Source organism: Anthonomus grandis, chromosome 6 (assembly GCF_022605725.1).
Source record: "Anthonomus grandis grandis chromosome 6, icAntGran1.3, whole genome shotgun sequence".
In the NCBI taxonomy this organism is placed as follows: domain Eukaryota; kingdom Metazoa; phylum Arthropoda; class Insecta; order Coleoptera; family Curculionidae; genus Anthonomus; species Anthonomus grandis.
Window position 1 is genome coordinate 30205289 of NC_065551.1, and position 27894 is coordinate 30233182.

Below are 27894 nucleotides of genomic sequence, written 5' to 3' on the forward strand. Positions count from 1 at the left end.
TGTAGGATCTAAGTACTCTGATTACCATCCTATCACCTTGGGAGTTCCTCAGGGTTCAGTTTTGGTGCCTATACTTTTTCTCCTATACATAAATGATCTTAACAATCTTAATGTACGGGGGAAATTTACTCTATTTGCCGATGATACCACACTTCTTTGGCACAGCCCAGACACAGATACTCTGCGAACTACATTAGCAACTGATCTTCAGGCAGTAAATCTCTGGTTTAAATCAAACTTGCTGTCACTAAATCCTCAAAAAACCAAATTATTGTGTTTTAAGTGTGCTCTAGACCACGTGCCTTTTTCTAATTCAGTAGTTCAGCAGTTTGATAATACAAAATTTTTGGGTATATTCATTGACAGAGAAATCAGATTCGAAGAGCATATCCTCGGTAGTTGCAAAAAGGTGTCTGCAGGTTGCTTTGCTGTCAGAGCGGCTACCCTGGAGTTTGGAAGATCTGTATATTTTTCATTAATTGAATCCCACCTTAGGTATGCCATTTGCTTCTGGGGTAATGCAGCTGCCTACCTTCTACAAATGCTGCTTGTTTTACAGAAGCGTGCTTTACGTTACATCTGTGGGGCTAAACCAAGAGATTCCTGTCGCCCATTATTTGTTAGGCTGGGCATACACACTATCTTCTCTACATTCAGGAAGTGGCCTGCTTACTTTTTGCTTTAAATTTATAACCCCAAATCCAAGATACTTAACGCGTCAAGTGAACGATCTAAATCTTCCAATCCCCTCCTCCACATTAACTAAAAAATCTATTTTCTACGAGGAAATCAAAATTTTCAATCGTTTGCCAGGTGGAATCAGGGAGGCAACATGTATTGACACTTTTAAACGTAAATTGAAAATACTTTTGACCGAAAAATGTTACTATTCACTGGATGAATACTACGTCGACACATTCTAATTTTCCCTAAGTGCAAGTTTACAGTATTTGAATTTTATTTGATTTGTTTGTATGGTTTGAATTCTTTGCTGTCTTATACTTGAGGGGATAATTATGGAATTTAATTTACTTTTTATGTATTTTTTTTCTGCTGTTCTTATGTATTGTTTTCTGATGTTTGTTTTGGAACTCGAGTGTGTATGGGGTGTAGTGGTTAAGTTTAGTGGTAGTAGTTTAAGGTAGCTTTGTTTAGAACAATTTTTCTTTGTTAATAACAATAAAGCATGTTTTTTTTTTATATAGTTCTATAAGTAATCAATGAGCAATTCCAACGGTTTTTCAGTTTTACACTTATTGGATGTTCTGTTGATACGAACTTGTATCTCTTTACTAATTCTATTTTTGAAAACCTTGAAAAGGGTTATGAAACTCATGAAATATACACCGACCCAACAAGGTCAGCCATCTCTTGTTGCTGAAAAAACTTTCTTATTATGATCTGTTCGCTGCCCTACTGAGCTTCAGGATTCCCATTTAGGTTCCCTTCTGTTTATTTTATTCAACGATGACCTAGAACACTTTGCTCACATGTAGCTTCTTAATACTTATTGCAGATGAACTAAAATTATGTACTGTAGTTGAGAATAGAATTTGAATGATATATTAAAACAAGTCAAGTTAATGACATATTTTTATAAAATTTAGTTGTCTAATGAAAGATTTGGGAGTTTATCGGGACACCTTATTGACCTTCTTGAGGCTGACTTGAATTGATTAATAGGGCTAATCATATATTAGGATATATTAAGAGGACATGTAAAGATTTGAATACCTATTGTGATTGCACTTAAAATATTAAGTCACCTTTGTTAGGTCTATACTGGAGTTTGGAAGTACAAATACATATTGAGCGAATTAATAAGATTCAAAATAAGTTTCTGAAATATTTATTTATATTTCAGTTATATCTGATTGAAACCAGGAATTAATTTTGCTAATGAGTTGAGAAATTCATCCAATATTAATAAGTATTGTGCAGAGGTTCATTATTTTACACTTTAGTCACTAAATAAATTTAAATTAGCACCTAAGAAAATTGTATTTTCATTTTCCTAGATTTAAAGTTATTATTATTGTAACTTAGGTCTGTAAAATGTATTTTACCTTAAATAAATAAATTGATCACAGGTTGAGGGATTATAAATTGATTTCCATTAATTGTATATTGTGAAAGTGAATAATTGAATAAAGAACTGTGTGAAATGTAAACAAGTTACTGCTTGGATAAAATTCTGATTCCTTGTTTTGCTGACTGCATATAATTAATGTTTAACTAGCAGGAGAGAGGCGGCACTTATTTTGGAGCTGTTTTAATGGGTTTGTAGATTTTGTAGCGGCTAGTACTGGCTAGTATGTGTCAATAACCCATTCGCGGACAAAACAAAATTTTTTGGGGTCTTCCTGGGACATTTTTTTTTTAGAATCGGCATGTCTTAAGGTCATAAATTATATGTCAGTTAGAATTTTTTTGTTTGTGGTGTTTATTCGTAAAGAAACAGCCAGGCTGCTATTGCAGACCTGCCCCTTTGGATAACAACTTGCGTTATATAGGGACAAGACTGCTTATGCAGACAATATATTTATTGAAAGGTTGCATAGGTACTACGAAATAATATATCATGTATAAAAATAAAAGTTTTTATTCACAAAAGTAAGAAACTACAAAAATATTAATTCATATGCTTATAACATAGGTATTACAAAAACCGAAATTCATTTATTGGAATACAAATTTTCAAAGCATTGCCCAACACACAATGGGAGATGCGTTTCGCAAACCTCACATCTCCATGATGTCTGCCAGCGTTTGTCATGCTTAGAACACTCCCGGCATCGCAGGAAATGACTTTTGCGTTTAGAGTTGGGCGGGACTGGTATTTTTTCTAAGACATGCAGAACTTCAGGTACAATTGTCTCCTCAGCTGTAACGTGTGCCGCAGGGACTGAAACTTTTGCAGCTTTTGCTGCACCTTGATTCACCAGTTTTCTTCCGTCTCTCAAATTGTTTGGAATCCCAAGTAATCCCCTAATGATACTCTCCCGAAATTGAAGTAAATTTGTTTTTGATTTTGTGATATCTCGATACAGCAAGAAACTATCTATAACTGTAACATCTAACAGATGAAATATCACCTTTTTGTACCATCTGATTGATTTGCTGGGGCAGCTATAATAGGAAGTAAACTGATCACATCTGTCTACCCCTGACATATTCATGTTATATTCGTGAATTTCTTTTGACTTTTGTAGTTTTTTCCCATAAAAATTCGAAACCTCTATCATCGTTGGGTGAAATTTGGTAGTAATGTACAAAACATCGCGCTTCTCCTTCCATTTGCTTGTATGTCAGCATCAGCTTTACCATTTCTTTTCCAAATATGATTGCCTCTTTTGAGTTTTTTTTGTTGTAACTACTTTTAGGTTTTGTTTTCGATTTGATCTCAAAGTACCTGTCGTGTGAGTTTTTCTACGAAGGAGAATTTTGGACAACCCCACGCTATTATAATAATTGTCCATTATCAAGTGATGACCTTTATCTAAAAATGGCTGCATTAGTCTGAATACCAATGCCTATAGCTTGGAAATTTCTCCATCGTCCTGTTTTCCTTTATATATTTCAATGTTATGATTGTACCCATTTGGAGAGCATAACTCAAAGAATTTAATTCCATATTTGGCACGTTTATTTTTTATATATTGCCTAAAGCTCAATCTGCCTCGGTGCAATAAAAGCGACTCATCCAGTGCTAATGCCTCTTCCGGGGAAAAGGCTTTTTGATAATTGCCTATCAAAATTTGTAGCAGAGAAGTAACTTTATTCAGACGATCGACATTTCCTTTTTCTTTGGTGCAGTTGAACGCCCGTAGTAATTGCTCATACCTCCTTCCAGTCATTACGTTGGAAAATATGGGATGATAGTAAAGGGGATCCAAGGAGAATATTTTTCGCAGAGTTGGAAAACGTACTTGGCTTGAAGAAGTGACAATCCAAAAAATATACACATTTCTTCAAAATTGGTGTTCGGAAATTATGCCATTCGCGCATACCTTGCATGGGGTCTGTTGGTCGTTTCCATTTTTTTTCCCATACTCATGATGTCAAAAGATCCATCACTTCATCATCCCACAAAGTTTTGAAAACTTCCAGCGGTGATGGTACATGATCAACTCTTAATTTGATCCCAGCATTTGCGTTGTCAAAGTTGAAATCCGGAATGTCTTCAACGTCGCTGTGCCATTCCTTATCGCTGTCTGACTGATTAGAGCTTGGCGATGGTAACGAAGGTTCTGCGTCATTCGATGATGAACTGATATCCTCGTTCTCAGAAGCGGTACTTTCTTTCTTGAGTTTCATCAGAGCTAATATTTGTTCCATCAAATATTCTTTTTAATATTATTTTTTATAGTCTTCATCCCCACTTTCAGAGTTATTATAAGTAATATGTAAATACAATTTCCAAAAAAAAAATGAGCCCCTACTACTTATTTTTCACCTCTAAAACTTACCGAACACAGGTGCACTTTATTGGGACACAAACCACGTCTGATTGTCTAACCTTATGTAGATTTTGTCTGCACTTGCAGTCTTGGCGCCAAAAGATCAGCTGATTGTCAACACATGCGCAGGTTACATATATGCATACTATACGCTTCGTGGGACGATTCTCACTATTATTAGTATTATTGTAGTATTAAGTGGGACACAACAGATCTTTCTAAACCTTAGTACACGCTAATAACGACTGCAATTAAAGACTTGTCCTCTGGGGACGATCAAATTGCGTCTTCATATGCAGGCGTGTCCCTGCACGTCCGTCTGCATATGTAGACATGTCCAGGAATGGGATAATGTTCCATTTTTTTAAATAAGTCTCAAGAATCTCAAACTTAAAAACTAAAAATATATGGTTCGTCAAATTTGGATTAGGTACTTTTATGCTTGCGGAGGGTTTTTTTACCTGCACAGATCATATTGGCAGCTGCATACAACACATAGATAATAAACTAATATATAAATGATATAACATAAGTTTAAAATATAGAGGTTTAACGTTTAATTTATTCCAAGGAACAATTTTCAAGTTTAATTTACAAATAATCTTTGTGATAACATAACTGTCACTTATGTCACTAATAATAAAAGGAAACTGCGGGAATCGGACTAGCATGAGCGCCATCTCTCGGTATATGGCTATAACGAATTCTTTTCAACTACGTTTTAAGTCTGCATACATTTATTTATTCATTTATTAATTACATAAATATCAATGACAGTATTTATTTACCAAATCCGCAAATTGTTCCCTTGGAAATTGTACCTACTTCTTCAAGCTAAAAATATCGATAGTGGCGCCCTATACAGCTTCAACGTAGCTCTGACGTGTCACTGTCACATTTTGTAAAGAAAAACAATTTTCAGATATATTAAATCATTTAAATAATCTAGATATTTAATTATGGCCCCACAGCCGGAAGTTGATGAACTTTTCGATGTAAAAAACTATTTTTACATAGGGAATTATCAACAATGCATAAACGAAGCAGCCAAGATAAGAAAGGTAATATTTCATTTACATTCAGAAGATCCAACTCACCAATAAATAATACAATATCTCTCAGGCCTTACTCTTATACTTCGTTTTTTAGCCCTCGTCTCCAGAAATTGCAATCCAAAGGGACATTTTCACGTACCGCTCCTACATAGCACAAAATAAGTTTTTAGTTGTCCTCGATGAGATTCAAGGGGGAGCCCCAGCAGAAATTCAACCCTTGAAACTTCTAGCAGAGTATATGCAATCAAAATCCAACAGAGCCGCCTTTTTGGACCAATTAAATCAGAAAATTGATGGTTCTCCTCATAATGAAACATTGTCCATAGTGGCGGCAACAATTTTTATTCAGGAGGGTAATCTAGATGGAGCTTACAGGTATATTGTTTAAAACAACAAGCAAAAATCATAAATTAGATGGTAAATTGTTGACTGTATAAAGATAGGTGACACATTAGTCAACCTACAATTATTGTATCAATTTGCATGTCTGTACTTAAGTCACATTAATGATACATGATGTCGACTGTGCGAAGGTATTTGACAAAGTTCACCATAGACTGCTTCTTGGTAGGTTTATAGAGTATGGAATGTCAGAGAGGGCAATCAAGTCTTAACTTGTTGGGAGAGTCCAGTAGGTTCGAGTGGGCTCAGCTAATTCTGAGTTGTTTGCGGTAATTTCAGGTGTACCGCAAGGATCTAATTTAGACCCTTTGCTTTTTCTTTGTTTTATTAACCCCTTATCACTGTGCCTGTCTCGCTTTGCTGAGCACTTGAAGCTCTATAGGCTCATAATTGCAATCTGCTTCAAAATGATATTGATGAGTGTACCAGGTGGTTTTAATTTAAACACCATAAAATTAAATCCAATTCTAAATAAATACCAAATTGGAAACATTGAACTCATGACATTCATGAGCACAGTGTTTCCATCTGATTACATTCATGAGTGAGTTCAAGGATTTCCTTGACATTACTAATAAAGCATTCAAGGATTTGGTTTTTATAATCAGATATAGTAAAAACTTTAAAATTACAATTATTGTGAGACTGTATAATGCTTTGGTAAAGCCACACCTAGGTTATGTTTGGCAGATAGGTTCTACACAATGAAAAAGTCCAAAAAAGTTTCTACATTATCTGTGGTTAAAAATAACATACATGATCTCCTATAGAAGTATGTTGGTTTGGCTGGTTTTAACTTAGATTCATTTCTATATAGAAGAAAACAACAGGTTGTAATATTCTTATACCATATATTAAACAATACTAAGTATAAACATTGTAACTTAATCAACTATATTCATTTTAATGTTCCAAAGATTAATCTCAGAATACCAAATAAAGAAAATCCCTTCAATGTATGGTGGCTGTTTTTAATGAGGTTCTTAGTCAGGCCCAGATAGATATCTGCTTCTGTCGATTTCAGGCAAGGTGAAAACCCACTTTTAAAAGAAAAATAACACCAAATTATCCACTATGTTTTGAAAAGGTTCTTTTTTCGCAAAAAAAAACTTAATCAGCAGAGACGAATTTGAAGATAATCACATTAAATATTTATTTTTAGTTTTATTTATTTAAGCTTTATAAAATTAAAGTTTAGCATTTTTCATATGGTCATAGACTCAGTAAGTATTAAAGGACTTAATGGCTTGTATAAAAGTTTTAAAAATTATTTTTTAGTAGGAATAATGTATTGTCATGGTTCTGGTGCTATTTCTGCTAATTGTAAAACAAACTAACCATTTCTATTAAAAAAAAACTGTATTCTTTTTAAAAAAACTGTTAAAACTTGTTCATGTATGTATAAATCTGCAATCTGCATTTTAATTCATGTTCATATGTACTTTCAGGTATTTGCATGCTTCAGAAAGTCTGGAATCATTGTCATTCATCATTAATATACTACTAATGCTGGATCGTGTAGACTTAGCCATTAAGAAATTAAAAGAAATGCAAGAAAAAGATGATGACGCCACTCTGACCCAATTAGCACAAGCCTGGGTGCACACTGCTATGGTAACTATTTCATATATCTGCCTTTAATAAATTATTACACCATATTATATTTAAGGGTGGAGACAAGTTACAAGATGCATATTATATCTATCAAGAGTTAGTGGACAAGTATGGATCAACCCCTCTTTTACTTAATGGACAAGCTGTAACATTCCTTGGTCAAGGCAAGTATGAAGAAGCAGAATCGGCTTTACAAGAAGCTTTAGACAGAGATCCAAATAATGCGGAGGCTCTTGTTAATATGATTGCATTGCAGAGGCATTTGGAAAATAAGAGCTCTGATCATCAGGTAAAATTTTTGGCATTAAATTTTAATTTTGATTCATAGGCTCATTAGTTCCCAGATTAAATTTAGAGAGAGTGTTTTATCCTTTTTTAAATTTTCCGACCCTAAATCTTCTATTTTTTCTTTAATTATTACTGTTACTACTTAAAAAAAAAATAAACACTATTAAAAGAAAGACATACATTTGTACTATAAACACTTTATTCAGTGTATAAATTCCGTGCTCACTATTAACTACAAAAAATACAAGAAAAATCAAATTGGGACAGAGTTGCTTTTAATGTGTTCCGTCATAATTCCAAGTCAAGGTACGACGTTGACGAAAAAGAAATTTCGAAAAATTAAATACATTTTTCCTGAATCTCTTTTTTATCTAAATTAAATTTATTATTTTTATGGCCACTTTGTTTCAACTTCATGCTTTCAGATTTCCAATAAGACTTATTTTTTGGGCACCTTTTTTTCTTATTGACACTTTATTAAATTATTTCTTACTTCGACAGTCTGTTTAATTATCGTTCCAAGGATGTGAATTAAATTTAATTTTATTTTATGAACTAAATATAGGTTTTTAGTTCGGTTCTTAATAAATAATAAGACAATAATATATCCTTTTTCTCTGTTATGATATAAATTCGTATAAAGTAATTCATCATTTTAATGACCACTCTACTTTCGATCCCGACTTATTTTTAACTACTTATCTATAATGGATTTTAGAATTTCATTATATAACCAATAAAAATTTTCATAGAGTTTCAATGGGATCATTACAAATCCACAATGGGGTTTCTTTCCTAAGTTACTACCGAAAGTTGGGTTATATAGACCATTGCTTTGATTAATAGAGTAATGAGTGCCAAGTTTAGAATTGTACTTTACAGCAATTTTCAATTTGATTCTATCAAAATTACATGTGGTTACAGTATTGGCGATAATAGTTGGAACTTTTAAGAATTTGAAATTTTTCTCATTGGTTTTCGTTAATTGTAGAATTTTATTACCTAAACTATTGCCTACTGCAGACCAAAGATAAGTAATGGTAATAAATGCATGAATCAACTAGCAGTTGAGCTTCAGAATCAAAAATATGCTGGACAAAAAACTTTTTTAATTCTTAAAAAAATACACAAAATTCAAATTTCTTCTCTTAAATATATGATTTAATTAATAACCTCTTGCATTAACTACTGCTTACATTCTTCTAGGCATTGATTTAATTAAATTTTCTATTGTTGTTCTGTCATACTGACGTAGCCTTCAAGAAGGTTTTGAAATAACTGATCAGCATTTTTCACCCTTCCAGAGTCACGAATTTTGCGATTCAGAAATTCCCATAAATTCTCAATCGGATTTAAATCCGGACTTTGGGCTGGCCACTTTAATAATCGCAGAATTACATGAACCGTAGTATGATAGCTTTAGGTTCTTCTTCTGCAGTAAGGGTTTTTTAACAGGTCTGTAGCCTTTAAGGCCACTAGAACATAGTCTTCTTCATACTCTCCTTGCCGTGATATTGACTCACTTTCATTTAGTGTTTGCAAAACTTTGGATGACGAAAAAATGGGTCATTATGAACAATATTTAAAATTCCGGGCAGTAGTAGCTTTAGGCCTTCCAGAGCTTTTTCTTAAAATCGTATGACCAATTATTGTATATCTTTTAATAATTCGTGAGACCATGTTCTTTGGAACTCTCAATCTTGCAGAAATATTACACTGCTTAATACCTTGTCTGTAAAACTCTTTTTTGGCGAATATCGCTAGAATATGATTTTCTAACACTAATCGTTGTAAGTTCAACTGGCCTGAACACTAGCTATTTAAAAACTGTATTAAAATACAAATTTATAAGTTTAAATTGACGTTCCGGGCATTTTGACCAGGACATAAATTGAAAATATTTCTTATTGTACAAACAAAGATAACCCAAAAATATATTCTGTGGTATTTTGTTTATTTAGTGTTGTGCTTTTTTTTAGGATGCAGAGTAACGCAAAATACATTTACAATACTGGTAATATTTACAAAATTGAAAAGTTCCAACCATTATGGCCAATACCAATACTTTAGCTTTCTAGAGCACCTGTACAACCGACTGAACTGTTGGTGAAGTTGCAGCAGCGGTATTCTGTGACTTGTCCAAGACATTTGACTGCGTGAGTCACAGAGTGCTGCTGATGAAACTGGAGCTCTATGGTTTCAGAGGAACTGCCCTTGAGTGGTTTCGTTCCTACTTATCAAATCGTGTCCAGGCTGTCAAATTTAATGGTGGTATCTCTAAGGAACTTAATATAAATGTGGGTGTTCCGCAAGGATCAGTACTTGGTCCTTTACTTTTTCTCATTTATGTGAACGATCTGCCACAACTGCAGGTAACTGGCAAATTTACATTGTTTGCCGATGATACCACCATCCTCTGGCACGACTCTGATGTTTCTCAAATGGAGGCCAATATACGTGCAGATTTGTTAAAAATAAAAGACTGGTGTGATGCAAATTTTTTGACATTTAATGTTTCCAAAACAAATATCCTTAATTTTAAATGTAATACAAATGATATATGTTTAAATAATGAAGCCATCACCATGCCACCGTTCAGTAAGTTTTTGGGTCTTTCCATAGACAAGTTCCTTAAATTTGAAGACCATATTGTGAATGTATGTAGAAAAGTCTCATCAGGCTGCTACGCCCTAAGGGTTATTGCCACCAGTCTTAATTTCTCCATCGCCAGATCTGCATACTTCGCGATTATCCAGTCGCACCTTCGATATGGAATTTGTTTTTGGGGTTCATGTTCAAATTCACTTTTTAGTTCAGTGTTTGTACTCCAGAAAAGGGCCAATAGATATCTATGTGGGGCCGTTCTACCGCCAGTTAACGCAAATGAATATAACACTGATGAAGATTCCGGCGACGAAAATTAAGTGGATATAAACAACCTCCCTGGAAGTCAGCTGATGACTGAAGTTGAGGTAATATTTGAAAACAAGGGATCTAACCAAACTACAGTTGAGAGTGATTTTGATAGCGACGATGACCTACCTTTGTCTACCTTTCTTACGAAAAAACGACCAGAATTATCGACCTCAAAACCAAATTACTCTTGGAAAAAAGGTGACATCAACCAAGATTTTCCAGAATGGGTAAACGCAAGTGGTCCAAAAAATTCTTTATCTCCTTTAGAACTATTTTTTCAGTTTAGAGATGATGAAATTATTGACTTGGTTGTAATATATTCCAATTTGTATGCTATTCAGCATAATCGCCAAGGTGATATACATTCCAGTGAAATAAAATGTTTCGTTGGTGTTTTACTGCTCTCTGGATACAACTCATTTCCTCGACGGTCAATGTATTGGGAAAATAACAGTGACGCAGGAAATAAGTTAGTCTATTCGGCGATTTTTCGTGATCGCTTTAGTTTTATAATGCAGAATATGCACCTGAATGATAACAACAATCTTGAAAATACCGATAAGTTTTCGAAACTGAGGCCTTTGTTTTCTACTCTGAATGAGAAATTTCAGTCATTTGCACCCCTTGAAGAGTGCCATAGCGTGGACCAGTCGATGGTACCCTATTACGGCGGTCATGGATCAAAACAGTTCATCCGAGGAAAGCCCATTCGTTGGGGTTATAAGGTATGGGTGGGAACAACTAAAAAGGGGTACATTGAATGGTTTGAGCCGTATCAAGGGTCCACAACTATTATTTCTGAAGAATATCGTCTTCTTGGCTTAGGGGCTAGTGTTGTACTTCAGTTTGCTGATATTATTCAGTCTCAATGTGAAAAAGCTCCTTTCCATATCTTTTGTGACAATTTTTTTACGTCATTACGTCTGTTGGCTGAGCTGACCTCCAGGGGGCTCAAATGTACAGGAACTCTGCGAGAAAACAAACTTCAGATTGCCCTCTTGAAAAATCCAGTATGTTCAAGAAAAAATCCCGTGGTAGTTTTGATTATCTTTTAGAGGAGAACCAAAATAATATTGTATGTAAATGTACTGACAATAGTGTTGTTACAATCGCCTCAAATGTAACATCTCCTTTTCCGACACAGCAAGTCAAACGCCTCTCTCAGAAAGAAAAGAAAAGTTTTATAAGTTGATAAGAATAATTGAGTTTTAGTACCTTATATTGCTACCGTATGTTTAAACCGACTGCTTTTACAGAAAAACCTAAAAGCGGAACTAAAAAATTTTACTAGAAAAATATGTTTATTTTAACCCATTAAGTAGATTTACAAAAGTATATAACAAAAAACAAACGTTAAGAGTTTCAGGGGTATCTGGGTTAATGAAATCTGATAGAGGGTTGAGTTTAAATAGCCCTAGGCTAGACTTCGCCAACTGATAGGTTAAGAAACATATGTATAATATAAATATTATGTAATGAATTTTTGCAAATAAAAGTCGTTTATTATTATTATTATTAGTTACCAAGATCTCAAGAGCTGCGAATTTGTAAAAGCATGTATAATATTCTAATGAAATAATGCAATTTAATATATATAGTAATATTCATATTCATTCTTTAGATCAGTAGCAGATATTTATCTCAACTAAAAGACGGCCATCCTGATCACCCGTACATAAAGGACTTGAAGCAAAAAGAAAATGATTTTGAGAGAATCTGCCAGCAATACGCTCCTACTAACCCTGTTGTAGGATAGATGAATGAATAATTTTCCTATACATTTTTATTTAAATCGTTACGTTTATAATGTGAAGTATAAAAGTATTATTACTGAGTTATACCTGCTTTTTTCAGATGGACAAATAAATAAAAAGCATACAATTCTTTAACAATTTTTAATTAAATACATAAAAACCTGTTTTAAAATAATTACCTATCCTAAAAATGCACTTTTTATTGCACCTACGAGAATTCTTGCAATGCATCCGTTGGTGTTAATAGTTTAAAACTTTTAGATCTTTAACGCTTGTTCTTATTAAGGCCTTGAACAATAGAATGGAATAGAGAACTGATATAGCCAAAGGGAGTATTGAAAATCGCAAGTTGAGCTAATTGCTTTGGAAGGTATAACCTTTAATTCCTGCAATAATAAATTATTTATTGGCAAGCAAAGTGAGACTAAGAAAAATTCTCTTAACGGCACTAAAGCTAAGAAGAAACTATTTATGAAATAATATTGTTTTGTACTTAAGAATTATAAAATAAGGAAACGATATTTAAATTTGATCGATCGAGTTCTTTGAGATTTACGCTGCTTCACGTATACTTCTATATATTAAATTAAATATAAATAAAATTAAGCTACCTAAATAAATAAATTTCATAAATAATATACCTGTTATTCACTATAACCTAAAGGTTTCAGTCCAGGAATGAAAACAAAAATCTTATTAGGAATATTTTATAAATATCCAAATGTATCTTTAAATGCCTCGAGACTTACTGACTGCAAGCATATATTTCAATATTATCATCATTCCTGAACTTTCATAATTCGCAGAATATAAAATAGGAACAATTAACTAATTTTATCGCAGATTTTTTATCGTAAATTGAAAATAAAATTATATAGTGTATAACACATAATATTGATTATGTTACGCTCTGTATATAAATTCACTTCTATTCTTTAAACAAGGGATTTGCTAGTCTGGTGTAAAACGATAATAAAGATTTCACGTGATAAGAGTCATGAAACAACCTATTGCACATAAGTTTCGTGATATGTCATATTACAACTATGATAATTTTAAATAAATAAAATGCAAGAAGTTGCATCTTTATAGGGAAAGTTCATTTAGTCTAAGAATAGTCTGTCATTCTTGTTCAAAAATATTACTGCTTAACATGTTTTGAAAATGTGTAAATTCAATAACAGATTTAATGTTTACCTAACAGCATTTGAACGTGATTTTAGAACCTTTTCCTACGTAGGAGCCACCGAACATTTAAAACAAAAATGTATTGTATTATTGTTTTGGTTTGAATGCAATTATTTATTACAGATATTTTTCATTTAACAACAATTCGTCTCATATCATAATCATATAAATGCTGCTTGGGTTTTAACAGTGTAATTATTACAATCTTTCATGAAGTTTGAATATTAAGGGATTTAAACTGAATGAAGAATATTCTCGACGAACTTATAGGGGCTTTTAAAAATCAACTATCGGTGACCGTATTTTAGACACACCAGTTGATTTTTCTAGATCTCAATAATTATATTTAGTGATATTCTAATTAATATCGTAACGCGTAAGTGGATAAAAATCTTTTAAATCAGAAGCTCCGTCTGTCCTTCTATAACCCCACAATTTTAACGCCTCCCTGCAGTTATCCTCGATCCACTGAATTTCCGTTGCGTTCAAATCGTTTTTCCAGTGAAATGGAGCATTTTTCGAATCGCGGTACGTGCTCGATACGCCTCCGACATTTATGGTCGTATGCGACGCCAAAAAGTCTTTAACCTGAAATTTTAAATTAAAAAATGTATTTTTATCAATAGGTAAACATACAAAGACCGAACATCACTCTAAATGTGTCCGTCAATCTTAGAGCAGTATTAACTGTTATAATTAAAGCAAATTTACCTTATTTATATTTATTTTTATTAAATTAACCTAAATGATACTAGATTTAGGAAAATCACAGCTTTTTTACTGTCGATAAAGTCATTTTGCATAAAAATTAATCCATATGGTTAAAAAACCCGGCACTCAAAACGTCACGAAAATTACAGAAGCCCGTAAAACTGATTGAAATACGGTTAAAATTCCCTGCTTACATTATTATAACATCACAGGTACCTGTAAATTCTTAGTAACTTAGTAAGCCAAATGCAAGATCGAAATTGGTATATGAATAGAGAGAGGTACCAAGAGAATAGGTTATTTTATTAGACCAAACGTTCCTGCAAAAAAATTCACAAAAAGAAACTGTGGAAAACACTAATAGAAAATGATGCTAGTAATTCGAAAGTAATTATTAATAGTATTGGACCACACCAAGTTTAAAGATTTGCTAGAAGAAACAAACAAAGAGATTTCCTAACAAATACTGATCCGCCTACAATTGGGAGTATTAAAAAAGAATGGCCTGTGCTTTTTACTAAAAAAAGCTATATTATTTGGCATTTTCCAAAGCTGACCTCGCCATTTTTGACCAAGATCAGGACGAAATCGTGCTGCAGTCACTGAGGATACTGGCACATTACTTTAAAGAAGATTTGTCGACCTTTTGTTATCAATTTGACGTAAGTACAGGTTGTAAATATATAATTTTTTAATAGCTTATGGTTTTTTCTTTTTTTTAAGAACATCAAACCTGAAAGTCAAGAAATATGGAATCGCATAAGTTTTGGAATTATATTAAAATTTGTATTAATATGGATGTTAACGTTGTTTTGCTAACATTCGTTTAGTATATGTACCATTAAAAATAAACTTAGTAAAATTAAGCTTATAAACATTACTTTAACAAAACCTGTAGTTCAAAAAGCAAACGCAATAAGGAGTCAATATTGTTTTTCCTGCATGTTAAATGTTTATAGCTTAATAAATCCTAATATTTTAAGGTTAATTCCATTAAGTTTATCTTTTATCCTTTGTTTCACTACAAAATAAATTTGTTATGTTAAGATATGTTTAAATAAATGTATAAGGAAATATATTTTTATTTTTTCATAAAAGCTTTTAGTTTGGGATAATCCCACAATTTTTAAACGAATTTTATTTAAGAAATATTACAGCAAAAATATATTATACCTAAATATAAAATAAAAACACCAGAAAACATACCAGCATTTTTTAACCAAAAATATTGTAGTAAATTTACAGGGTCTCTGAAAAATGCTTAACCTTTTTTACGGATATAATCGTTGAATTTGCATTCAAACCATTGTAACAGTACAAGACTACAGTAAATCTTTAGTAATATTGCTTAAAAATTACTATAATTATTGCTTACATTTTACAGAAGACCGCAGTAAAATTACAAAACAAAAAATTCACCTTTTTACAGATATTTTAAATTTACAATACTAAAATAAGTTTACCACTTCTTTTGCTGGCAACATATATGACCTACTAAAATTGCTGTAAAATTACCACATTTTGATTTTCAGTGATGTGTGAAATTTAAATTGGACATTTAAAAAAAAAACTTGACACTATAAGCAAATTATTTATTTACGAAATTGAATAAATTTGAAAGATATTCCAAAACGAATTTCGGCAGAAACTTTCTTCCGTATAGGGTATCCGCAGTGAAAATGTTATTTATTTGTCTCTGTTGTTTATTTGACTATCTAATGTGGATAGTCGATGTACAATATTGAGCAAAATAACTCAAATAATTAAAAAAGTAGCCTTGTTACAAATGTTGGAGAAGTTCGCTTAAAATCATAGTTGAAATAAAAAAAAATATTCAAATAGAAACAATCTGTGGTCTGTTAAAAGGGTTTTTGCAATTATATTGGAATATTGTTAAATCACCAATACAAAAGTGATATCGATTTTAAGATTTGTATACAAAAATGAGTCCTTTGTATAACAAAAAAGATGGATAGGCAAACAAACACTAATCATACCGCCAGGGTTCTTTTTTTGTCAAGATAAATGAGGAATGAAGAATTTAGGATCAAGGGAAAATAAGTAGTTCTTGTCTTGCAATAGTGATACCAAGATCTCTGGAAGTAGCATTTACATTATAACAATCTTTACCTTAAAAAAGAGGATTTTCTACTAATTCTCTTATTATTATTTTTTTAATAATAGGTTTGTGCGAAAATTACTTGGTTCTATTTAAATCACATAGTATCATAATTAAAATCCATTTGACTTCTTTTTGTAATATTGATTTTTGCAATAGAATTGAAGCTCTCTCTGAAAAATCTATTAAAGTTGGGTGAATTTATGGACCTACAAATGTCCAAGTTTACCGTATTTAAGTTTTTAATTAATTTTTATTGCAACTTTCTTAAATGTTTGTATTTACAGGGAAAATACCGTCGATTTCCATTCCATTTAGTGAAGTTATTTTTTTTTTTTAATAAAGAAGAATAAAGTTAGGTAGGATAGTGGAAAAGGGATTTTACAAGTCGATAGTAAGATCTTAGGTCCTGGGATTATAAAGATCTATTGAACTTGAAGTATATTGTAACGAAATTCGGGAACACACTTTTATTGTCAACGTCAAAAATACTAACCTAACTCGCCTTGACTGTCGTTTAATTGTTTTCAAGGTAAAAACTGAATGAATTGTCACGAAGCGCGTCCTTTTTAAAACCCGATGGAACAGTTTCGAAATATTAAGAATTATCTTCATTGTTTTTGCCCAAAGAGACCAATAATTTTAGGAGAATACTGACAGTCAAAGCAAGCAAGTATACAAATTCTAGAAAATTTGAACTACAGGGATTTACAATAATATAACCTAAATTGGGGCCAAAATGGGGCTCTCGAACAAGATGAACTACTTAAAAACTAAACACTATAGATAAAAATAATAAACCAAACGTAAGTAGAACCCTAAAGAAACCCTACGAATCAACTTTAACTACAGAATAGTAAAAAAATTGTATAAAAACTAGGAGAATAATTAACGTATTTACATTTTCATAATAATATTATTGTTTTTAATAGTAAATTAAGTAAACATATTTTTTTTAAGTTAAAAATAAGAATGTTTAGTAGCATTTTTGAAGTTTATTTTTGATTTGTTCAAATGAAGATTGATTAGAAATTCTTAAAAAGGAAGTATTATTTTTTTTAAGAGGTCATAAGGTGTATTCAACCTTTTACTTCACTTTGTTTACTTTGTACTCAAGCCATAGATTCGTTAAAGAACATTTCAGTTTTTACCCAATAAAAATATATACAAGGTGTCACAACTCTATTTACACACAATTTTTTTCGCCCCTGTATATCATGAAAAAAAAAGTTAACATAAAAATTGTTGGTTTGGCAATACTAATTTTGTTGACAGCATTGGTAAATGTGCAGAGTGTCTCAAAAACAAAGTTTTCATATTCAAGGAAGTTTTTTTTAAATAGAATGCCCTATATATTTCAACAAATTTTTACTTTTCATTTAATTCTACATAAAAAATTTATAATACACTATACGTCAAATATTGCTGGATTTTGAAGTAATTGCTTATTATGATGATATTATTTAATCTACTATTAAAACAGTTAATAACGATTATAAAATTAGAATAATTTTGTAAAACTTTGTATAGTAAATGTTCAAACTGCAGACCGTTCTCGGTTCGTGCATTTTTATTAAATCAGTGGTACATGCGCTCCTTATTACTTATCCAGCAATTGGGCGACAAGCACGTGTAATTTTGTTTTTTAAATCCTCCAAATTTCTTAGCTCTTCAGTCCCTCTAAATATCATGTCCCTTTAAATATGCCCATAAGAAAAAAATCTAGCGGTGCTAAGTCAGGTGACCGGGCTGGCCAAAGACCTCTATTTCCGAACCAGTAATCAAATCTATTGTCGAGGATATTTGATACAATCTGCGAGTTATGAGGTGAAGCATCATCTTGTTGAAGCCACATATTACGCCGTTCTGCTAGAGTAACTTCTTCCAACTTATCTCGAAAACCATCAATATTTGACGTATAGTGTATTATACATATTTGATGTAGAATTAAATAAAGAGTAAAAATTTGGTAAAATATACAGGACGTTCCATTTTAAAAAATTTACTTTAGCAATGAAATCTTTGTTTTTGAGACACTCTGTACATTTACCAATACTTGTAACAAAATTAGTATTTCCAAAGAAACACTTTTTATCTTAATTTTTTTTCAAATCATATACAAGGACGAAGGACGAAAAAAAAGTGTGTAAATAGAGTCGATATATATATATATATATATATATATATATATATATATATATATATATATATAAATAAATTGTATACAGGGTATATAGCAACCAAGATTTGGTACAATGGAACTTCTAAAATGAATTTGCAAATAGATGGTCATGTTCAAATTCTAATCCAAGTGAAGGAGATTAATTTAGAGAAGACAAAATAGTTAAGAATGTTTCAGAACAAAGCTTTATTTTGCATGTTAAAATTTAAACCAAAGTATTTGATATAAAAGTTTGATATGGAGGCATTATGATTTTAATATTATTATTAGTATATAAGATACTACTGACCTGTAGGGGTACGTTAAGTCCCATAAATGCGAATATATCTTCAGTCGTTTGATATGGATCCAGTGATAGATCTTCATAGCGAAGAGCTCTGTAAAAAAATAAATCTTTCAATTATAATAGGTTTTTTTCAATTATAATAGGTACTTTTCAAATTATAATAGGTACGATTAAAAGGCAATGCTAACAAGCCTAATCAAAATAAATGTTACAAACTTGTGAAAGCAAAACACTGCTGATAGACAAGCATGTTATTGCCTTTTTTCTAATAATTTCTCATTAAGAAAAAATAATACGAAATGCTTAAAATTATGTGACATAGTTTAGATTTATTATATTATTATTGCCAATAATACATTTTTTTCTTAAAACAAACGGAAACTTTGAGTATCTTTTAATTTAAATATTATTGGCGAGAATATTTTTGTATTTAGCTTTGGAGGTACCCTCATCAAAACTAATAAAAATTTCAAACTAAAAACCAGTTATGTTAAACAGATTCTAATTTAAGGATTGGACACAGAAAATGAAAAGTTAAAATCTAAAGTTCATCAGTAAAAATAACTTCATCAACAAACAATAAGCCATTCCTCGTTAGATATTATAAACTCACACCCACATTATAAGACATAAAAGTTTGAATGTGTTTTAAAATAGAGTTTTATTAGTTTAGAATTAAGTTAATATTATGGTGTATTTGGGTAAGTGCCAATTGCCATTAAAATACTTACCTAACAAATATTCATGATTTTATTAAAGATTTCAATTTTTTCAAAAGTTTTATTAAATTATTTATTAAATGGTAAATATTGAAACATATGTTCTAATTTCTGGTGTAACAAATATATCAAGCTTTTGCGACTTTTTCTCATTTAAAATGACATAAACTATGCATAGGAAATTAATTAATACATCCAGTCTTTAGCATTAGTTTTAAAATAGTGTATTGACTGCATCTTAATATTATTTAAATTTTTCTATTAAAAAATATGTACTTGTAAAGGTTGAATTCTAAGTTAAATATAAAAGAGTATAGCAGTAATAATTAAAAAGAGGCTGGATACTTGTTTTAAATATTTGTCTGTCTTGGAAAACGTGAAAGATGTTTTTTTTTACAATTCTAATAACAGCAACGGGATTTAAAGATTAATTTATTAATAATTTTAAAACCAAGTTATTTTATTTTGTTTATCGGTTCAATCACCAATCGTTATAATGTAGAAATTTGTTTCCATTTAACATTGCTTTTGATTTATTCTATTTAGGCCTATTTGTGGAAAAGTATTACCCTGGTCTCTCAAGCAATCGATTTACTTTCTTCAAAATACTAGTTAAATTTTCACCTCTACGAATATAAGTGTGTAATAATCAGGAAAAATGATCATAAAAAAAATAAGATTAATGCAAATAACTACTGGTAAAAAAATATGACTGACATTAAAAAAGTGCAATATATCAATCAAATATTGAGAAAACCACCTGTAAACTGCACCCTTGCCGTATGTTTTCCCCTTTTTTTAATTAAATATCCAAATCAATTATCCCAAAGTAAGTAATTTTTTTCAATTTGTATTTGTGGTAAAGAGCCGAGTGGTTAAGAAATTATATTATTATGTATTCTTTTTTAGATCTCCATTTTTTCAAAGAATTTGTTATGAATTGCAGTAATTTATACTACAAAACGTTCGCTTTAAACATTTTGACTCTCATATTTAATAAAATGGTTCCGCGCGAAATTTTATTTATCTAGTGTTCATTAGCCATTAAATATGTAATATGTGATATTTTGTATCGTAGTTAGTAATTAACTGTATATAGATCTTATAATTTATTTTAGTCTGTCCTAATAAGTCTAGCTAATTGTTCTTTTTCAATGATTTTTGGCATTTTCCTTATACAGTTTTAAGATATACCTATAGTCTAAAAAATTCATAATTTGAGTTTAAAAATTGTTTCCAGAAACCTTAAAATTGGAAACCAGTAAATGTGCATATGACCAAATCGATGATCTATCAATTCTATATGCTCCCTAAAAAATACTTAAACATACTGGTAACATGAAATTTAAAAACTGCAAATTGATGATCACTTTCGAAATCAATATTTAACAAGGAAATATTACCATTTTAATAATTTGTCTTTTCTCTTATCCCACCGTCATTCAATGTAACATTTCTTTAATAAGATTTAAACGAATTTTCATAATTTATTATTTAGAATATTTAAACTTACCTAAATCTAGATGGATATAATTTGTTAAGTCGTATAGCGGCACTGTAATCTGCCACCATATCGGAACAAAGATGTTGAGGCTGGTCACAATCAGGTACACCAGGACACCAGTCTCGATGACGGCGAGACTGTAGTGTACCTCTAGGGTCCCGCACTAATAGGATCACTTTTACGTTAAGCCTAATAAATTTAACTCTTTTATTAAATATAGACACTTAAAAGTGAAACTTACGTATTATCTTGTAAAAGTTCTTCTGCAAGTTTTAACCTCATCCTGACCGTTTTCATGGATTGAAAGGGAAACAACTTACAAAACTCGTTTAGGAAATCCGGGTCCCAGCAATAATCTGGATATGCATCGCACTGGCTCCACAGCCGCTTATTGTGCGTAAATAAATAAATGTGGGACATGCCAAATTCTAAATATCTAAAATCACATTGCTTTATTTTTTTTATTTTGCAATAAAATCAAATGTTATAAATGATTTACCTAGTTAAGTCTGTATAATCACAGTTGAGCAAACTTTTGAGAACGGCTAGTGCAGAATCGGCGTAGGGTGGACCTCGAATTTGCACGATACCGTAGTCGAGCAAAGGCTCATAATGATAGTAGTTGCCAGGTAGAGCGTTAATAATATCGCCTAAAACATATCCAGATTCCCAAAAGTTGAATTTAGAAATAAGAAAAATGCGGAGAGAATTTGTTGGAAATAGCTGGGATTAAAATGACTTGTGGTAAAAAGTCAAGTCAAAAATAGTTGGCTGGAATAGTATATATTTGTTTTAAAAACCTTACTGCATCACAGTGGTTTTATTGAAAATGTTTGAAAATTATAAGGGTCATCAAAAAGGCAATTTTAATGTCTTAGTTCAACAGAAAATGTAATCCGTTTTTAGTTTGCAGAATAATATATGAATCGAACCTCTATTTCTATTACCCAAGAATTTCTCAAAAATAATTTAAGAAAATAAGTTGTGAAACACTTAACCTTATATTTTTATGAAAAACCATTGGTCCCTCAATTCTTAACAATGTTTACTCAAACCAAAAATATAGTCAGTAATTTGATTTATGCAACAGTTATTGATTTATATCTGCAAAAACATTATTAAAGTCATGGAAATTGTCATTTATCTCTTGTCATTGAAAGGATTAAAAATTCAGCAGGTGAAAAACAAATCAATAGTATCACATCTTGAATTAAAAGGCATCATCAGATTCCAATTAAAAAAATAATATTTAAGATATTACTTATGCTGTGCGCTGATCAAGAAAGATATCATATTGGACAAATTAAAAATTTTAAAAATGTTGTGCAAACATTTCTAATAATAGCAATATGTGCACCGATTTTTATGTTGTGGGTATTTTTGTGTGTCTATAAATAAATTATTATTAATTCAGCTATATTGAACAAAAAAGGATTTCAATGACCTGTCTGAAAAAAAAAAGATTTATTTGCAAATTAATAAACACATTAAAAATGAGTTGTGATAATAAAATAGTTTTCTTAACACATAGGAAATATTATTTTGAATATAATATTTCTAGGAGGATCACTAAAGCCTAACAAAAATTCTAATAAATAATGTTGAAAAACATAATAAATTGGGGTGAGAATGCTATTTCGAAATTTTCTAAAATCAAACCATTTATGACAAATTTTAAATAACATGTAGGTTCTGACCAAGTAGCAAGTAAATATTTCATTCAACAACAATAAGAAGATGGGTTGTAGTGGATGCTATTTGAACACAGACTGGTTTTTACATCAACTTTTTTTTAAATGTCAAGGCCTTGCTAGAATTCGCTAAGCAGTAATCTTCAGAGAGACTTGTGGATCTTTATTTAAGGATTTATATGTGTTGTTTATTTATATTGGAAACAACATGCAGTATTAAGATTTTTAACCATTTCCCAAGTAATACAAAGTCTGCTCAAACTTTGATTTGCCTCAAAAAATCTGTTGCATCACTCCTTAAGAGTGAATCGTTTTATAGTCTTAATATTTTGAATATGACTGGGTATAAACCACATTTGCAAGCTTTTGATATTAGTTTGTTTCTTTTTCTAATCTCCAATCTTCAGAGAATCTCTCTATGAGTAAGAAATTTAAAATATATAGATATTTTAACATTCTGGTCTATAAATTATTCCAATTAGATCAGCTATCTATTTTCAGATGGTCTTTGAGACCATTCGAACAATAAACACTACTTTAGTAGTATTAAATTTTTAAAATTTGAGAGCTGTATTCCAGTAAAATGAGGTTTACTAAAGTTCAATTAATTCAAGATTCAATTAACTTTAAAATGCCTAAAATAGTAATCCAATTAAAAATTTCATTATATAATTTTGATTCATGAATAACACATTTCTAAAAAGTAGTATACAAATGGCAAGGCTATAAAAGAAAAATGCCTTCGAAAACAATGCAATAGTGTTTAGTGGCACCACTAGCTTATTCCTAATTCTTAAAGAAAGCTGATATAAAAAAAGTGCATTATCTTGCTTATTAATTTAATATGGATTTAATAAATGATTTTTGGATCAAAAATAAGAAAGCTATAAACATTTAAAACCACAAATATTATACTACTTACCTAAGAAAGTGGAACCTGATCTCCAAGTTGTTATAATAACAGTTCTAATTGGTTGTCCACCAGTATCTAAAGTAAGATCAGACAAATTCAAATTGCCTGGCAACTTATAACCATACAAATCTCTCTTCAGTCTATTTCTTTGATGGTTTATAATTTCTTTGATAGATATGTGTGATAAGGTGTCATCAGCATCAATTAATGAGCTGTCAGCATCATCATTGTCCATTATTTCTATTGCTTGAAAAGATACAGGCCGAGAGTGCAAATGCGATGGGTTTTTTTGGCTTAAAGCTAAAAATGTTTAGTCATAATTTCTAAGCGAGGGGTGTCACTTATTGGGGAGGTTCAATGAGCCAAAACGGTGCTACTTGCACTTCTAGCAAACTTACTTACCTATTAGAAGAAAGCAAATTAAGGCAACAGCGGCAATTCCATAAAATTCTTTTTTGCGCACCATTTCAATTGAATTGGACTGCTTTACTTCCTAGATTACTATAAAGTTTTAACTGAGTAATATCAACATTTTTGATCTGGAAATTGATAAACTAAATCCAGGGATTATGCCTTCTTTACATAAGCTTCATAACGATTATTTTACTAGTTTAATTTAAATACTAACAAATAAAAATCGAATTACGTGTATTTATCCTTGGAATATAAAATAGGGTAAGCTTAGGTTAAAGGCCACAGACTCTAAAGGGTTAAATAGTAATCGGTTTTACATCGCTAAATTATAAATATCACAAACTGGCATTAAATTCTGGACTCGCGTTTACTAGCGACTGCAGTTTCGGGACTGTTTTAAGGTAAATCATTGAAATTCCCTCTTGAAATTAAAAATAAATAAGAAAATAGCTGCAAAAGCTAAATTTCCACTGCATCATAACAGCAGACACAAGTAAATATAAACGTCAAAAACATCTGTTCTCGAATATGTGTGTAGCTATTATAGCGTCTGATCGATATCCAGCAACCAAAATCGAGAACGCAGCATCGGTTGCCAGCGACATATTTATAGACATATTTATTTAATCAATATAATACCCATATTATCTCCTGAAATTCCCAAGAGATTTTGATAATTTTTTGTCCAGATATTAACAATGAATACCTAAATTGAATTATGGTAATCCCAAACCTCTACAATCGGTTTAGATATTTATTTACTATTATTAATTACATAAAAAAGTTTTATCCAAATCCTTTGGGAATTTTGACATATGCTGCGTTCTCGACTTGGTCGCTTGATAACGATCAGACGCTAACTTCACACACATTGTTCTTGACAGGTTTACATATATTATCTAGTTGGTTAGGTTATTATTAGAAAACCTGTACAATGCAAATTTTGACCAATCAAACTTATGATAGAATCAGCGGGAATTTTAAAAAGGAATTAAATTTTAAGCAATAATCGCTCCAAATGTAAAACTTAAAAAAAATTGATATTGTTTTATTAATTGCCTATAATTGAAAAAGATAATGAAGATCAAAATATGGTACCTATAATCATTATTATCGATATTTTTATTTAAAGATTTTTAATACTATTTATTACTTGAAAATATAAAACTTGTATATTCATACTATAAAACATTACATATAGTTTTACTAAAAACACACAAAAGTTATGCACTATTAAATATTAATAAATTATAATAAATAGATTAAATTTGCAAACTCGCTTAAGAAGAACTTTGTATAATAAAATTACACAAGCCCGGCTAGCTCAGTCGGTAGAGCATGAGACTCTTAATCTCAGGGTCGTGGGTTCGAGCCCCACGTTGGGCGGAAATTTTTTCTTTTTTTTTCCATAGAAAACTAAATTCGTAGTTCAATCTTTTATTTATACAAAAAATATTCGACATATTTTTCACTTTCATGAAAGCTCAATAAAAATGTATGCAGGAACTAAAAGTCCTGGATCTTCAAAAGTACTGAGGAAAATAGGTATAGACTGCAAGTAAACATGCTAGAAAAATTCAAATTCCATAAACAGTCCTGCAAATGGTATTAAAATAGTATCCTATCAAAGTTATCGATTATGACGTCCTTTTCGTACATATATTATGAAGATATTTATACCTATTAAAAGTATAATTGAAAGATATTAGACTTCTTTAAGAGAAATTCTCTAACAGTTGATTCGGATTTAGAGCCGGAAGAGGCACACCTTTTTGAGACGTAAACCCGTACTAACACTTTCTGTGATTTCATCAAGGCTTTTGATAGTGTCTCCCACAACCTCCTTTTAAAAACGCTAACATTTCACCACTTTTCATTATATTATGTCCACATCAATTCGTTACCCATAAATAGAATAAAAATAAATTATGGTAATTATATTTACATAAATGGCCTCACTTAAAGAAATGTTTTTTTTACAAACGTTAATAACATGAAACCATTAAAAACCATGAAATATGAAATCTCTAATAAAAATTAGGGATTTTTCTTTTTTTGCAGGATGATAGGGAGTGTATGGAGGGGGCTTGGGTTGGTTGACACTCACCCATCACTGTGACAAACCCAATTGAGCTAAACTAAATCTAAAGCAGAATCATAAGTACGGAAAAGACATCATAAATCCAACCCAACCCAACCTCCCTCCACACAGTCCCTATCAAATCCTGCAAAAGAAAAAGATTTAAAAAAATGTGTTTTTTTATGATTTTATACTCGTATATAAAAAATGCTTTCCGCGCCCCAATTTTTATTGGAGACTTAATATTTAAAGGTTTTTTTAACGCTTGCAGAAAGAACCTTTTTTAAATGAAGTAATGTATGTATATAATTACCTAAATCATTATAAATATTGACAATTAAATTAGGACTATATCTACTGATTCAATTTATCTTGGCTGTACAACTTATAGTTTGCTGGTAAAAGGCTAAAACCCAGAAAAGATCACGCACAGAAGGAAAGATAAAATGGACTGGATAAATCCTGTCCTATAATTTAACGCAGTGTTTAAAGTGGAAATTGCCTGGATAAGATCACGCACGTAAGCGTTAAAAGACTTACATGTGGATTCCTCCTGTGTGCCAGGATCTGCTTTACTCTATTGTCCAAAACCACTTCCCTAATCATGAAGTTCCATAACAATAATGAACGTAGATATTTGTTTAAGTATCAATAATACACCGGTATGAATGAATTTTCGATTTACCTTCATCATTTCATACCTTGCTGAGACTGGAATGTGCGTATCCAAAAAATGCCATGTTTTGTCATCCAAGAATTCCTGTATATACTATAGGAGGTTTTTAAAGTTTAATAACTACAATAAAGATACGAGGTTAGTGCGAAGACCGTGGTTGGCACGATTAATAAGAATACGAAGCGGTGGCAAGACGACGCAGTAAATATATTTGCTATTTATTATCTTATTGACCTTCGATAATATTAAATTTCTCCTGAAATAAATTATAATTAATTTGATAATTATAATAGATATTTGCTCTGAAAGCAAGGGATCTTAAGCATTAAAAATGTTAATATATGATAGGTATAATAAGGAGACCAGGCAATAAGTTCCCAGGCAGCGACGTGTACTTGAACCAACGTTGAATATCCGAAACTTTTCGACGTTGACTTACGTTGTCAGAACATTTGAATCAACGTTGACGAGATGGCACAATGTTATAATGGAGATAACGTTGTTTCTTTTTGTTGAATCAATGTCGTTTTATGTCGTTCAATTTTACGTTAATCTCAACCTTCAATTCAATGTTGATTTTAGATGATTACATACACAGAATGTTTCAATTTTGACTCACTTTGAATCACCATTCTGTTAAATATAGTAAGGTTGTCAAATTGAAGCAAAGGTACTCTTGCACTATAGTAAGACTCAGTTTGAGTATAGAAAATTATGAAAGTAATTAAGTCACTTCACGCCAATTAAACCATTCTTTGTTATAATATCTTTGCTATTTAAAAATAATTAATATTTCTTTTAAGAATTCAAGTCTGCATGTAACATTTATCTTTTAAATACTGTCTATTTACCGTTGATTTTTTGTACAGAAACGACTACTTTGCCAATCGTCTTTTCGTCAACGTTGATTCAACTATCCCTT

The 27894-nt window shown here is 31.1% G+C and overlaps 2 protein-coding genes and 1 non-coding gene across 11 annotated transcripts; 2 read left to right on the forward strand and 1 right to left on the reverse strand.

Moving 5' to 3' along the window:
* The first annotated feature begins 5312 nt into the window (after positions 1–5312).
* On the forward strand, positions 5313–12627 carry LOC126737262 (coatomer subunit epsilon). The gene is made up of 5 exons (XM_050442078.1): positions 5313–5521; positions 5610–5890; positions 7366–7531; positions 7587–7820; positions 12357–12627. The coding sequence occupies exons 1-5, from the start codon at positions 5420–5422 to the stop codon at positions 12489–12491; spliced, it is 918 nt and encodes a 305-aa protein (XP_050298035.1). The 5' UTR covers positions 5313–5419; the 3' UTR covers positions 12492–12627.
* Positions 12616–27119, reverse strand: LOC126737261 (carbohydrate sulfotransferase 5). Of its 9 annotated transcripts, none has more exons than XM_050442074.1 (8): positions 26998–27119; positions 24205–24341; positions 23812–24102; positions 21698–21848; positions 21440–21634; positions 21208–21387; positions 18979–19066; positions 12616–14265 (listed from the first exon to the last, which is right to left on the reverse strand). In XM_050442074.1, exons 2-8 carry the CDS (start codon positions 24266–24268, stop codon positions 14035–14037), a joined length of 1200 nt encoding a protein of 399 aa, XP_050298031.1. In that variant the 5' UTR covers positions 24269–24341; positions 26998–27119; the 3' UTR covers positions 12616–14034. The 9 variants fall into 9 exon arrangements, with proteins under 9 accessions (XP_050298031.1, XP_050298034.1, XP_050298025.1 ...); XM_050442077.1 differs by having other exon boundaries at positions 24205–24303; positions 26998–27117; XM_050442068.1 differs by having other exon boundaries at positions 24205–24295; positions 26998–27051.
* Trnak-cuu (transfer RNA lysine (anticodon CUU)) lies at positions 25530–25602 on the forward strand. The gene has a single exon. It is a non-coding gene; the product is annotated as a tRNA-Lys (tRNA).
* Positions 27120–27894: the final 775 nt, after the last annotated feature.